This window comes from Typha latifolia, chromosome 3, assembly GCF_019914945.1.
Source record: "Typha latifolia isolate L0001 chromosome 3, TyphaL0001v2, whole genome shotgun sequence".
Lineage (NCBI taxonomy): Eukaryota > Viridiplantae > Streptophyta > Magnoliopsida > Poales > Typhaceae > Typha > Typha latifolia.
This window is the reverse complement of record NC_133088.1, coordinates 5,519,106-5,533,359: the sequence shown is the minus strand read 5'-3', so window position 1 is coordinate 5,533,359 and position 14,254 is coordinate 5,519,106. Positions and strand designations below refer to the sequence as shown.

General features: G+C 35.2%; 1 protein-coding gene across 1 annotated transcript; it reads right to left on the bottom strand.

Annotated features, from left to right (window-relative positions):
* Positions 1-1,469: 1,469 nt before the first annotated feature.
* On the bottom strand, positions 1,470-13,273 carry LOC140783477 (FAM10 family protein At4g22670). Its single transcript, XM_073130371.1, has 11 exons — positions 12,852-13,273; positions 12,665-12,728; positions 10,710-10,868; positions 10,526-10,613; positions 10,369-10,449; positions 10,208-10,272; positions 9,733-9,873; positions 9,535-9,651; positions 9,176-9,433; positions 9,001-9,058; positions 1,470-1,781 (listed from the first exon to the last, which is right to left on the bottom strand). The coding sequence occupies exons 1-11, from the start codon at positions 12,959-12,961 to the stop codon at positions 1,681-1,683; spliced, it is 1,242 nt and encodes a 413-aa protein (XP_072986472.1). The 5' UTR covers positions 12,962-13,273; the 3' UTR covers positions 1,470-1,680.
* Positions 13,274-14,254: the final 981 nt, after the last annotated feature.

The window sequence follows — 14,254 nt, the reverse complement described above, 5'->3', positions numbered from 1 at the left end:
GCTTCCTCGCATCCCAATCCCTCGGGACGCCAATCTGAAGATGTATTTACTCATCCACTACAGAGATGAGTATACCCCAATCCCTCGGGACGCCAATCTGAAGATGTATTAACTCATCCACTACAGAGATGAGTATACGTATCATTTCAGGACAAGTGATCCTTTCTACAATATACATGTGGAGTTCACATCATATGATGATCAAGATGTTGAACCAGTTACAAGCTTAGAATATCAATCTTTAGTTGATATTGCATGGGTTTTGTTCTAAGCCCTTCATGTTCTACTCTGTCAGGTACTGAGCATATAAAATTTGTTTTAAGCCCTTCATGTTCTACTCTGTCAAGTATGAAAAGCATATAAAAGATATATATATATTGATTATCTTGCATCGATTGTTCACGTACTTTGCGTGTTTTACAAGTATGAATTCTTCTCAAGAAATTTGTTTGGCATAGCCAAGCTAAGGTTATCCGAAACAACAATACGCAAGACTAATGGACTATAAACAATTAAACATGGTTAATATATGATAAAAATTGGAATAGTGGCGTACTAATATACTATTAATAAGAAGCAAGGTGAAAACTTAAATATTCATTTTAGTCAGGTGTAAATCGAATACTATTTCATTCTACCTCTCCTCTCTGATCTGATGTCCTTGAGAGGAGTTATTTAATTTGCTTCATGCTAACCCATCCTTAGTTTAATAGAGTAAAAATCTTATGAGGCTCACCCCTTCTCTCTCTCTCTCTCTCTCTCTCTCTCTCTCTCTCTCTCTCTCTATATATATATATATATAAGGCTTATTCTCAGAGATCGTTCAGCATTCATTTAATACTAAAGGATGAACTCCAGTCTAAAAGAAGAATGAAATAGGACAAATGCAACAGACTAATGGGCTAACTAAATTATATTTTGCCATAAAAGTGCCCATTTTATCAAATTAAATTCAAGAGAGACTCAACAAAGGTTACACAATCTATCCAAATTTGTACTGCATTAAAGTTCCATACATCTTAGGTTGTGGAGAATCTTCGGCTCGTGATACGAGAGGTACTGCTTAATTATGTCCACTATCAACTTAGTGGTTGGCACAACGGCTCAACAACGCGATAGCTTACAGCACACAGGTTAAATCTTAGACTAGACAGCCTAAAAAAATTTACCACATCCAACAATACTAGTTAGAATTAGCCTTCCCGGATTTGCTCACATGCCCTTGTCTGGCAATTGGCACCAAAGTCAAACTACCCCTATACGTACATTATTTCCCTTGACTTTCTACTACTACTTGTAAAAAACGATCACGCGGTTTGGGTGTCCCTAAGCAATCGATCTCATTCAATTGGGCATATTCTGAATGCATTGCATTAGACTCTATATATATATATAAGGCTTATTCTCAGAGATCGTTCAGCATTCATTTCATGCTAAAGGATGAACTTCAGTCTAAAAGAAGAATGAAATAGGACAAATGCAACAGAGGACATCAAACTTCATAGATAAGTAGAGGACTATAAATTCTCTCAAAGTACTAACAGCATCCACTCATGCTCAAGGGGCAGTAGTGCTACACACTCATAGTTCACAAGTCTCCAAATATTAAACAGAGAAATTACTTCAGGCCGACATCACCATACTCTTCCCGCATTGGAGGACTTACATCATGGTCAGTTACTATTGCTTGGGGCCAGCAAATTTCCCCATCATTTTTGCTATAACAGGAGCCACTTTAGGATTTGCTTGGTGTTTAGCAAAATTTGCAGGGTTGTTCATCACTGCAGTCATTCCAAGGAGATTGACATGAGATTAGAAAATTAGAAATGGCAGTTTGAAAGAAGTAAAAAATTACAGAACATGAAAAAAAAGGGTTAATACATTTACATCCCCTTAATTATATCGACCTTTCATAGGAGATAGTAGTGAACGCCACAGCGTTGACACAAACCCATCTTACCTTTACAACATACACAAACTCATCTTACCGGGCTGTTTGCTTGCCACCATCTCACTGCCGCCACCTAATCGCAACCAATTCTCACTATGGGAGGGAGAGAAGACAGAAGATAAATGAGAGAATGAAGTGAGAGGGAAGGAGGGAGCAAGGATATTTCGGTCCATGGCTGTTGGACCGAAATGAAATAGATATATGTTAACCTCCAGATGAGGACATTTTAGTCAATTTGTATCTTATGCAGGCGACATGAGTGGCACGTAAGCAAAGCAGTCAAATGGCAGACTAATGGAAAGGGGCAATTGAATTGAATTCATATTTTAAGATGGACATTATAATGAAAAAAAAAAGTTTAGGGATCTCCATAAAAATCAAAATCAGGTATAGTTTAGAGGGTGTAAATATAATTAACCCAAAAAGAAAACAAAACAAAACAAAAGAAAAAACTAATCTATAAAGTGGGAATGATATGAGAAAAAAAAACTAATGCAAGTTTAAAATAATAAAATCTTAATCTCGGCTTTACACTATGTTTGGATGAAGAGAAAAATAACTACTCCCCTGTTTGGATATATGTGAGAAAAGAGGAGAAATATAATTTACTCTACTTTATTTGGATTTTCGAGAGAAAAGAAGAGAAACCAAGAGACAAATTGGGTTTTCTCATCTGTTCTCTCCCTCTCTCTACTTCTGGAGAGAAAAGAAAGTGACCTCAAAACATTTTTTCTTTCTCCCTTTCTTCTCAAAGCTATAAAACCTCATGAACATAAGAAATACCTCCAGCACACTAACTGAAGAAAAAAGATTACATGATGCATCTGTAATCAGTGATTTGCTTATAAGTGGAAAATGCCTTCAGAAGGAGAGTTAGGTTTTAAGTGTTGGTAATTATATACAAAATATTCTAAGTGTTTTTATCAAGGTTCCCAGTTTCGGCCGATCCCGAGTGGGATCAGCCGAAACGGATCGGGATCGGCCCTAGCCGATCCCGATCCTAGCCGAAATTCGGCCGTTTCGGCCGAAACGGGTCGGATCCGACCCGGGGGACATCAATAATTGATGTCCCCACCCCCCCCCCCCCCCACCTGCCTCTCTCCCTTTTCTCTCTCTTTTCCTCTCTTTCCTCTCTTTCTCTCTTTTCTTTCTTTCTCTCTTTTCTTTCTTTCTCTCTTTCTCACGGATCTCTTACTCTCTTTCTCACCGGTGACTGAATAGTGAGTAGATCTCCATCTCTCCGGTGATCTCGAACTCCGGCGACGTTATCCGACGACCTCCAATGAATCTTATTTTTTTGTCATTTTTCTAAATTTTTCTGCATTTTTAAATAATATTTAGAATTTTATATAATTAAAAAATAGTCCGATCCGATACGAACGGCCGATACGGCCGATACGTATCGTTTTTTTGGACGGCCGATACCAATCCCGATCCCGATACTGGGAACCTTGGTTTTTATACATGTACACGAGCATTTATACAAGTTTTGAAAGTATTTTGATTGAAGATTTTCAAGATCGAGAAGAGAAAAAGTTTCTACGTTCGCACGCATCCAGACCGCATTCGAACGCGCACTCAGGCATTCGCATCAACAGAGAACGAGTTTCGGCCGTTCGAACGCAGGATCAGGCGTTCGCAAAAACAGAGAATGCGTTCAAGCCGTTCAAATGCATGTTCAGGCATTCATAAATACAAAGAATGCATTTTTGCAATTCGAACACAATCAAGGGTCGTTCGAACGCACCCTGCATACGTTCACAGCACATTTCACCTACATAATATGCAAAATTCTGAACTTACGTGAATTCTGATATGACTTGGATTTGGCCTTATCTTGGTAACATATATAAGAATTGTGATGCCTTAACTCTAGGGTGATTGGTGAATACTTTTGTTAAAGAGTTCTTGAGGCTACATCATTTTTATACCAACAAGGTTCGTCTCTTCTACATCGCACCAAGCTTTCGTCTTGAGGGTCATCTAGACAAAGGATCAATTTTGAGAGCTATTGAGATTGGAGATAAATCACGGGAAGCAATGAATCGTGAGTTCTAAAGAACAAGACTGAGAGAAACAAAGGCGTAAAAATCGACGGATTATTTTGTGAGTCAGTCTTGTAACTGCTACAATTTTAGTGATTGATTCTGATCCAAGTTTAGATCCGTGGTTTTTTTTCTGTTTAAATTTTTTCACGTAAAAAATCTTAGTGTTCATATTTACTTACGTTTTTTAATATTTATTCCGCATTTATTTAAGCATAGGGGTGACATCATTGCCTAGGGTTTAAGATACATACGTGTCTAGATTTTTTCAGAGAGGAAGATCAAAATGACTTGGGAGTTGAAACTAAAGAGAAAGAAATCCATGAGAAGACTTAATTTACCAAAAGACTCCTCCCTCTATTATGCGGATAAGGGGAGGGATTAAGGAAGAAAGGGAGAGGAGAAAGTGGAAGACATAGGAAGAATAAATTAAAATTATTATATTTTTAGTTTTTATTTTCTGAATTATATTTTGAATTTGATATCTGTTTAGATTTTGTCTCCATTGAAAATTGAAATAACTTCAAAAGAAAAGTCACAAGATACCGACATTGATTGAAAACACTGCATCGCTATTATCTAAGAAAAAAGCGTGTCAAATATAATTGGTATGAAAAAGAAAATACATAGCAATATCAGTTGTATGAAAGAATATTTACCTAGAAGACAAAGAATTATAATAGTTTGCACTCAAATTAGTCTAAAATTCAGAAGGCAAATGTTGGCCCATTTAATAGGCAAAAAAAATGATAAACAATCTACACAAAGAAGAAAGGCAATGGTTCATCATTGATAGATGATCTTAAAGACATTGATAATGATATCAATGCGCAAAATGGCAAAGACGATGATGAAAAGAGAAAGATGATGAGGGTAATGAAAGAAAGCACAAATACGCATAAAAAGGACACGAGAATAAGCAGTGGTGATAGCTTTTAAAAATCTAAATCAGTTCCTATGCAGGAAGAGAATATAACGGCAGTAGTTTTCGGAATCCTAGTGTTACAGTAGAGTGAATAAATTGAACCAATAGATATATATCTTAAGAGAAAAAAAAAAGAGATACAAAGACAATTATCAAGAAAGCTATCAAATGGATAAAAATATAAAAGTGCACATTGATAGAGCTATCTCTAAATTATTTTTTCATAACCATAGTATTTTCAATGTAGCTAATAGTCCTTAATATCATACTATGGTGGTACAATCAGTAGGGCATAGTGTTTTGCTTTCTAATTTAAATGATATTACTATTAAATATCTTAAGTTAGAGATTGATGAAATTCACACTTACTTTAAGACATTTAAAAAACATTGGGTTGAATATGATTCTACATTGATGTGCAATGAGTGGACAATATAAAATAGGAGAATTATAATTAATGTTTTGATGTATTTGAGCATAGGGATAATAATTTTGAAGTCTGTTGATATTTTCCAATTAATGAATGAGATGGTAGAAGAAATAAGTGAAAAAAGAATATGAGCAAATTATAAAGCTACTAGGCAATTACTTATGATGAAGAAAAAACAGTTATATCAGATGTCAAGTGTAGCACATTTTTTTAATCTCATGTTGGAAAATATTACCAAAGATCCTAAAATTGATATGGTCATACATGAAAGTTAAAAATTGACAAATTTTATATATAACTATGGCTAGGTTCTTAATTTACTTAAACAGATAACCAATGGTACAAAGATCATCAGACCTAATCTCACTAGATTTGTCACTTATTTTTTGGTATTGAAAAACATCATGCGCTACAAAGATAATATTACATAGATATTTACATCAAAGGAGTGTTATATAAAAATTAAAAGCTTAGAACCCAAAATCAAATATTAGGTAAAATTTTGAAGAGCATGGTTCTTAAAAATACATCTTGGGATAGTATTACAATTACCACTTAATACTTGAGCCTCTTATTAAAGTATTACAATTCATAGACAGCGACAAAAAGTCAGAAATACGTTTCTTGTATAAGGCTATGAACATTGTAAAAGACTCAACCAAAAATAAATATAACCAAACATTGCAGGAAGTAGTGAAAATTGGTAGCCTATAGAGAAGTCATTTGTGATTCAATTAAATAATTTTATTACTATTTACTTTAAAATTTATACCTTATAGAATATATGCAATAATATATTTTTAGTGGAAAAATATAAATTGAGATTTTAACATTGCTAAAGTTGCTACAGCTATATCTCATAACAGTCCAACTGAATCTATTTATAGATGGAAAGTACCAAATTCGACCCTAACAGCAAAAAATTATCGTAAGCCAAACTATATTTTCTTCATAGCGTAAAAAAATTGGACTAATTTCTTCTTAATCCATACCAACACACGTAATCGATCGACAATAGAGATATTGGAGAAATTAATTTTGTCATTATAATATGAAATTGAGGCAGAAGAATTTGCGAAAGAATGCCGAAAATAATCTTATTGATTTAAATCATATTTCTGGTGAAGAAAACCCTAACTCTATGGATCAAAGAAATGGAGGACAGACTATTAATACAATGAGAGCAAAGGCTAGTGTTTGACAGCAAGAGATAGAACAACTATTAGTACTAGTGATAAACTTGATGATCCTAATGATACACTTGGTGGTGAAATCATCCCTTCCTCATTTGCTGATGAAAGTTAGAGGCATAGAGATTAAAAATAGAAACCAAGTATTCATCATTATTTACAAATATAAGATAATTATGATGATGACGACTATAGAAATTTATGATAGCTAGCTCGATATCTATCAAAATTTGAATACATTAGTACTATTTTTAATTTTTAGACTTCATATGTGAGTAATTCTTATCTTCTTATTATTTTACCATTTTTCCCAAATTTAAAAAAATATATATAACTTTAAATAATATTTAAAATATTATGTAATTCAAAGCAATCCCTATGATCGATATGTATCTTTTTTTCATATGGCCGATCCCAATCTCTATCTTAATCCATAGTTTTGAAACCTTAGTGCAAACCTCACTCTATATATGAAAAAATAGAAAAAAGCCATATAGACTACTTATATAGTCAAATAGGTAGTGTAGATAGGTAAATCATCCTGCATATGCACTATGCAGTCCTTAAATGTGGTTAGATGGCATATGGTCACACATTATTTACTCGATGATTTACTTCACTAATCATATGACCATAAGATAACCATGTCTGTGGATAGCGTTGGATAAATACAATTCTCCATATACTACAATTTCTTTATCTATTTATTACTTTATTAATGATAAAACTATGTATTATACAACAATGTATGTAGATAGTAGACCAACATAAATAATGTGTTTACTATTTTATTGCTTAACCATATAGGAGTCTTGCCTACACACATACATCCATGGGCACTCTCCACAACATTGATATGTTATTTATAAATTATACTTATGTCAATATGTCATGTAAACCTTAACATGAGTACCCTTATCAATTAGAATTAATATACCTGTAATTTTGATAGTTTCATCACTCCCCATTATAGAGGTATAGCTAAATCATCAATCACATAAATGCCTTGAATTCAAGATCCAATACAGATTTCTACAGATTTCACAATAGTTGTTTAATTAGTTTTTGGTCAAAAGAAGCCAATTTCTAGAGAATTCTTAAATCTAATTTTCTCTCAAAATTGTTCACAACCATAGTCAGAATCTGGTTCATATTAGAAGACCTGGTCTATATGGACTACAAATTTATTTCTCTAAATTATCCATTAAGGACTTAGTGTCATGTTATTTGATTGATTATCCTTTGTTTGCCAAAATAATCAGCCATTCCTTTTAGCAGCCTGTAATGGAAACTAGAAGGTTAGCAAGGCCTGCCAGACTTTGTAAATAGCCTATTCTCGAAATGGGAACAGGTTTGAAAAAGCATCCTTTCAGAGAGAAGGTTATCAATTCAGATTTTCAGTCCATCAAGAAACTGTGGAGACTCTATGTAAGCATACGTTCACCTTTATTCTAAAAAACAAGTGAACATAAGAATAATTATTTCCAAAATAAATACCTCAATTTGGGAATAACAAAAGGAAATACTTATTATAGAATTAACCTTATTCCTAAAATAAACAAAGCCTAAAGTAATTGTTTCCTTTCTTTATACCTTCTCTCAATGATTTGTCCCCCTCTCAATACTGTGCATTTACAATTTTCATTTTCTAAACTATTCTACAGTTATAATCTCTTCCCAATTAATACATTGAATAAATGTGTTGTCTTCATAAATGCACTCCATGATCTGCATTGTTTCTAATCTTTTTCTCAAACTTTAAATAATATAACAATCTTAAAAAGCTTTGCTTTGCTTCCTTTCTTTATACCTTCTCTCAATGATATGGCCCCCTCTCCATTATGTACATTTACAATTCTCATTTTCTTGACTATTCTACAATTATAATCTCCCCCCAATTAATACATTGAATAAATATGTTGCCTTCATAAATGTACTCCAGGATCTGCATTGTTTCTTATATTTTTCTCAAACTTTAAATGATATAACAATCTTTAGACTGCTTTGATTTGCACAACATCAAAATCCTTTCTCAGCATTTCTAAAAAATAGGAACACAGATATTTAAGTATGAACAGATGCAACTGGATTAGAAGTGAGCCAGATCATACATTTAGAAGCGAGTGAGACTAGGACCAATTGGAGAAATTGTTCAATAGTCTCTTCAGTCAACACCATATTTACATCGAAAAGATATGATTCTTTAGTGATCATAGGTTTTACTCATACCCCCTCCACGAGATGGTGCTCACTTTTTGTTGCAAGTGTATAGAAGGACTATCCTAATATCATATCAATTCATATATATGTTTCACTTAGAGAACAAACTTTTGGAGCACTTTCAATCCTAGCAAATCTTATAGGCAAGTTATGAAGTTGAAATGATAGCTGCAATCTGATAGCACAAGACAAAATTAAGACGCAAATGAGGAACGTAAAGATATAGTAAACAAACATACCATCTTGAAGAGCAGACATGATCTCAGGATCACTAAATGCTGTCATTAGTTCAGGATCCTGTTTAACAAGTGCAACCGAAAGTAATTAGGCTACTTTGCAGAAACATAGAAGAGAGATATTAACTAGGTAAAAGATAAGGGAGCAAAATTATTATCAAAAGAATCAAAATCTTACATTCAAAATTTTGCTCATATCTATATTCCCTGGTGCAGCCCCAGGCATACCTCCGGGGAAACCACCAGGCATACCTCCAGGGAAACCACCAGGCATACCACCGGGGAAACCACTAGGCATACCTCCTGGGAAATCACTAGGCATACCTCCTCCACAAGGACCGCAACCACCAGGCATACCTCCTGGGGAATCTCCAGGCTTACAACAAGAGGGTCGACTTGATGACTGTTCTTTCCTTTTGGCCTTCTCATAAGCAGCCTTACAAGACCAAGATTATAATAAGTGATGTAATTTTATCTGAAAGATATCCTTGAAGAATTAGTAAGTATTTATGCCATAGTAAGTTTCAGGCCAATTACCTGAGCCTCTGCCCGGCGGCGCTGTCTTTCACGCTCAATTTTCTTTTCTTCTCTCTCTTTCCGCAGTCGGTCATATTTTCTGCGGTGTTCTTCAATTTTGTGTGCATTAGGTTCTACCTGCAAGCCATAGAGAATTTACATGTCATGTACACATAGAATACATAGTAGGCATACTGCTATTCCAAGAAAAATCTCTACCTTCCTCAGTACAGAACTGATCTCATCATCATAATCCAATTTTGATGCTAGGTGCAAATCCTTAGCAGCTTCCTCCCATTTGCCAAGCATAGATAAAGCAATGCCACGGGATTTATAGCCTTTCGCAGAGTCAGGGTTTATCTAAGAAAGCCAAAAGAATATCAGATATGCAGGTAGGAAGACTGTAATAAAAACCTGTCAAATTATTTGCTTTTGTACATGATGGATGTTATTGTACAGGTTTTATCTCTGTATATACAAATGTTTCAGAGCAGTATCTAAGTAATTGAGGATGAGGAAGTACATTTATGAATCTCCACAGGGAACCCAAACAAAGAATTTCCAGTGAATATTTTATGGCAAGAATGAATATGATTTAGACTAAACTTATATATAACACAGCTTTGTATGTCTGCCTTCTATTGCCTTTTCAAGGAATGGAATACATGAAGGTCAATCAAGACAAAGCAACTACCTCTAAAGCTGCACTTGCATCCCGAATAGCAGCATTTGGTTTTTTCATCTTGATATACACCGATGCTGCACAATTGACAAGTACCAAGTAGGATGAAATCAATGCAAAATAACTAACAAAGAAAAGTTATAATTAGTAAGGTATGGAAGACAGTCATTTACCTCTGGTTCCATACATAATTGCTGATGTTGGATTTAACAATATAGCCTCAGTAAGATGCTCAATGGCCTCATCCAAATTCCCTGAAAATTAATTAAAAGAAGTAGTTTAAATTCGGGATAGTCAGTCCTCCAAATGACAAGCAAAATATTATAATACCTTCAGAAATTGCTTCCACAGCTTTTGCTTTGGATTCCTGAGAAGCATCACGGTTTTCTTCTGTTACCTCAATAGATGGGTCTCCCATCTGTGAAAAGCAAATTTAACTAAAAAAATTTGAACCCCGCTGGATGATAAACTTCAGAATGATGTACTGCAACCACTATATACAACTTAAGGCTACCTTTTGTGGAGGATCATTGTCAGCTTCTATAATTTCCCCTTCGAGCTCAATATCAGATTCAATAATTTCATCATCAAGTTCATCATGTACTGGAGTACCACCCTGCTCATCAATATCGTCGTCAACATCCTCATCAAGTTCATCCACCAGTGGACTTTTCTGCAATCAGCATCAGTTAAAAATATTCAGTTTCCTCGCACCACATGGATGCAAGGTTCAGCTATGAGAGAACAGATTCTTTCCAACCATTCAAGAAAAAAATAGATTCAAGACAGTAAATAAAAATGCTAATATTGAGATCTCCATTGTAAAGAGGCCAAGATTTTAAGTATTGGTAGTATTCTCTGTGACTGCAGTTGATCGGCACGTGACTTTGCGTCCAGCATGCTTTCTACAGGCTTATACATCCTGTTCCAAACCAGAACAATGAAAGGCCATTTTGACACCTTGTGCTGCTTTTTAAGGTAGCACAGGACTACGCTACCTGATTCAAACATGGGCCGACCTGAAACTTAATGTTTTATGCAACATAATTGACCTGTAAAAATTTATAAATTTTTCCTAAAAGAGTATATCATCATCCATCCTTTCGTTTAAACAAGTGATTTAATCAGTTAAGCATATCTTATGTGTAGCCGTTTCACCATAGTATTTTGTTTTGATCTTCCAGCAAACAAGATTGGTAACCTTGATATAATTTTTCAGGTTGTCAGAATATCCGACCTTTTAAGGGCTTCATGTCGTATAATTAAGTCCGAGATATTAGTTACTAGTTTACTTCATTTTGGGTGAGGATTTCATGTGGTTTTTACTATTGCCAGGTAAGATTCAATAATTTAAGGGTGTTGGATTACTTTGTATTATAAAGTACCTTTCTTGTTGAGTACTTCTAAATCCTGTTGATCTAATTCTTGTCAATCTCTAGTTCCCTTGAGAAGTATAGTGCATGGAAGAGCTCTATCACCAACAAGAGTTAGGAGGCCTTTAGCCCGTGCGGGACCTCAGAGAACGTACTGCCAAAAAGTTATCCATAGAGGGTCTCAAAAGAAGGGTTTTTGGCAAAAACCCTCGCATCAGATGGAGAACTTTTTATTTCAGGATGATACATGAGTACATCATACTCCACACACCTCACAAGACGGATTGTTTGCCATCAAAATGTTATCCATAGGAGCAATTTTTGAGTCAGTAATTCAACAATCCAAAATTATGCTATGATTAGTGATTATTTCAATTTAATATCAATATGGCTCCCAACTTATGCTTGAGTGGTCACATGTTCAACTTATAAAAATTGCCCCTTTAATAGTGAGGGTAAAATTGTGTAAAAGGTTAGGAGCCTCATGCAGCCATGAGTAGGATGCCTTGTGACAAATTGACAAGTTATTTTCAATTTACAATAGCAAAAAGTACAAAGTATTTACCTTATATTACTTTTTCATATGGCCAATTGTCGATTTCTTAATATATAATATCTCTGAGACATGAGTTACACTATTATACCATGATATGTTTGAAAATGACACCCACGCTTACAGTAGCTAGAAATGAAGCAGAGTGTAGTATGGAAGTTTAAGTCCAAAAATGATGAGGAGAATCTCAGTATACTTGCAGAAGATGTGAAACGATGCTCCATCAAATTGTAGAACTTAGCAGTGGACTAGAGAGAATCCTACCAAGTCCCTGATAAGAGATCTGTATATCCCATCGCTCTACTTCAAGAGTTACTGATCTCCTAAAGCAAGAATCAAAGCTATCGGACTACTCGTTGGAATCAAAAGTCTAAATCCCCAAAAGGAACTCCATACTACTGGCAAAAGTAAAATGGTAAAGAACAAGAATCCTAGAACATATCAGTATCCAATGGAAACCCAGAATACCACAGCATCCATTCTACAACAACATTAAACGATCGAAACCAAAATAGAAATGGCAGAAACAGGGAGGCATCGTACCGCATCCCGAAACCTCGGGGACTCCCCATGCTTGTAAGCGGAGGGAGGAAGCTTAGCATCCATGCTGGAACGAAAAAAAAAAAAAAAAACCCCCCGTTAGGTCAATAAGCACAATAGATCGCACAAGCCATGAAAAGGGTCGAAGGGTAGGGCAAAAGAAAAGAGATTGAGGAGAGGAGAAAGATACCTCTCGAGGTAGTCACGGAAGAAGGAGAGAGATGGGTCGCTAAGGATGGAAGGGTTATTCTTGCATCGCTCCACGAATAACCGCAGCTCGGTGACCTTCGCCGCATCCATTTTTGCTTCAAGTTTCGCAGGAGAAAGAAGAGGAAAGGTTTTGATGAGGGTTAAGGTTTGGTCGCTTGGGTTTTATATAATCGGGAAGGACTGGATCATTGCGCAGTGCCCACAGTATTCTTTGCTTTGCTCGGAGTGGTTTCTAGTAGCTTCCATCGTGGTTCGTGGATCAATTTATAGTATTATTGGGCTGGGCTTCAATCTGAATCAGCCTCGTCCGACCCTCTTCTCCAATCTGGATCTCATTTATGGATACTGCTGCACAGGATATTGGGCTGGGTTTTAATCTGAATCATTCTGAGCTTGCGAACTAAAAGACCAATAAGAAAATGATAGTTTATCTGTTAGCCTATGGCACACGTTGCTTTTTTCTTTACAGAATATAGAAAGGATTGGAGACTTGGAGTTACAAACAGAGTTAAAAAGAAGATAGAGAGGTTTTACGTCAGTAAGGATAAAAATAACCCTAACTTCCTCTAGAATGTTTTCATTACTTGAATAAACCTAATCTCTATAGCCTCCCAACGACAAAAAAATTCCTTTGATTGCATTCCACGCTAGCCGTAGATGCGAGGGAACACGCACACAGCTTTTGCCAGTCTGACCAATAATCTGCTAAAGACGTTGGCAAGAAAGGAGTGTTTTGAGTAGGGTTGCCAAATGAGTGATGTCCTTCTTTGGTGAACTCACACCCACTGACAAGGAACATAATCAACAAGTCCGGAAAGAAATACCTTTCAAAATTATAACACAAAATACTAGTTCTAATGTTGTATAATCTAGAGTTTAATGTATAAGTCATACTACTTATGGAAGATTTGTGCGTGCAAAGAAATCGAAGATCGAAAATTGAAAAAAGAAAAGATTTAGCATCCCTATATGTAAGTGTAAGATTATGTAATAACAATGTGAAACACTTTAAAATATAATGTACAATTTAGTTTTAATGTTAGGTCAAAATATATGATCTGTGGAAGAATGTTCAAGCCAAGAAAAATTGGATAAAGGAAGTGAAATCAAGTTAAAATCATAAATTCAATTTTTGCAGGCTGGGTGCGTACCCTATAGTAGAATGTGAACTTTGGCACAAAACTTGCATAGGATCCACCATGTAATTCGGGGCTTCGTGAGCATAAGTAAGTTAGGAGTGCACCTTGACAGTTTGGTCAAAGATCGAAAGTCTGAAACTGCTTCAAACTTGTTGTTTTCTTTTAGGATTATCCTAAAATAAATCAGTGACATTCTAATACACTTATAAAGGATATCTAATGTTATATTAAGCGAGAAAACTCG

What these genes read in the sequence shown, in the direction of transcription:
- LOC140783477 (XM_073130371.1), bottom strand. Translation starts at nt 12,961, where the DNA reads ATGGATGCGGCGAAGGTCACCGAGCTGCGGTTATTCGTGGAGCGATGC. An exon ending in CCCCGAGGTTTCGGGATGCG is followed by an intron (nt 10,869 to 12,664) that starts GTACGATGCCTC and finishes TGCTGATTGCAG; the next exon opens with AAAAGTCCACTGGTGGATGA. An exon ending in AATTATGTATGGAACCAGAG is followed by an intron (nt 10,273 to 10,368) that starts GTAAATGACTGT and finishes TCAATTGTGCAG; the next exon opens with CATCGGTGTATATCAAGATG.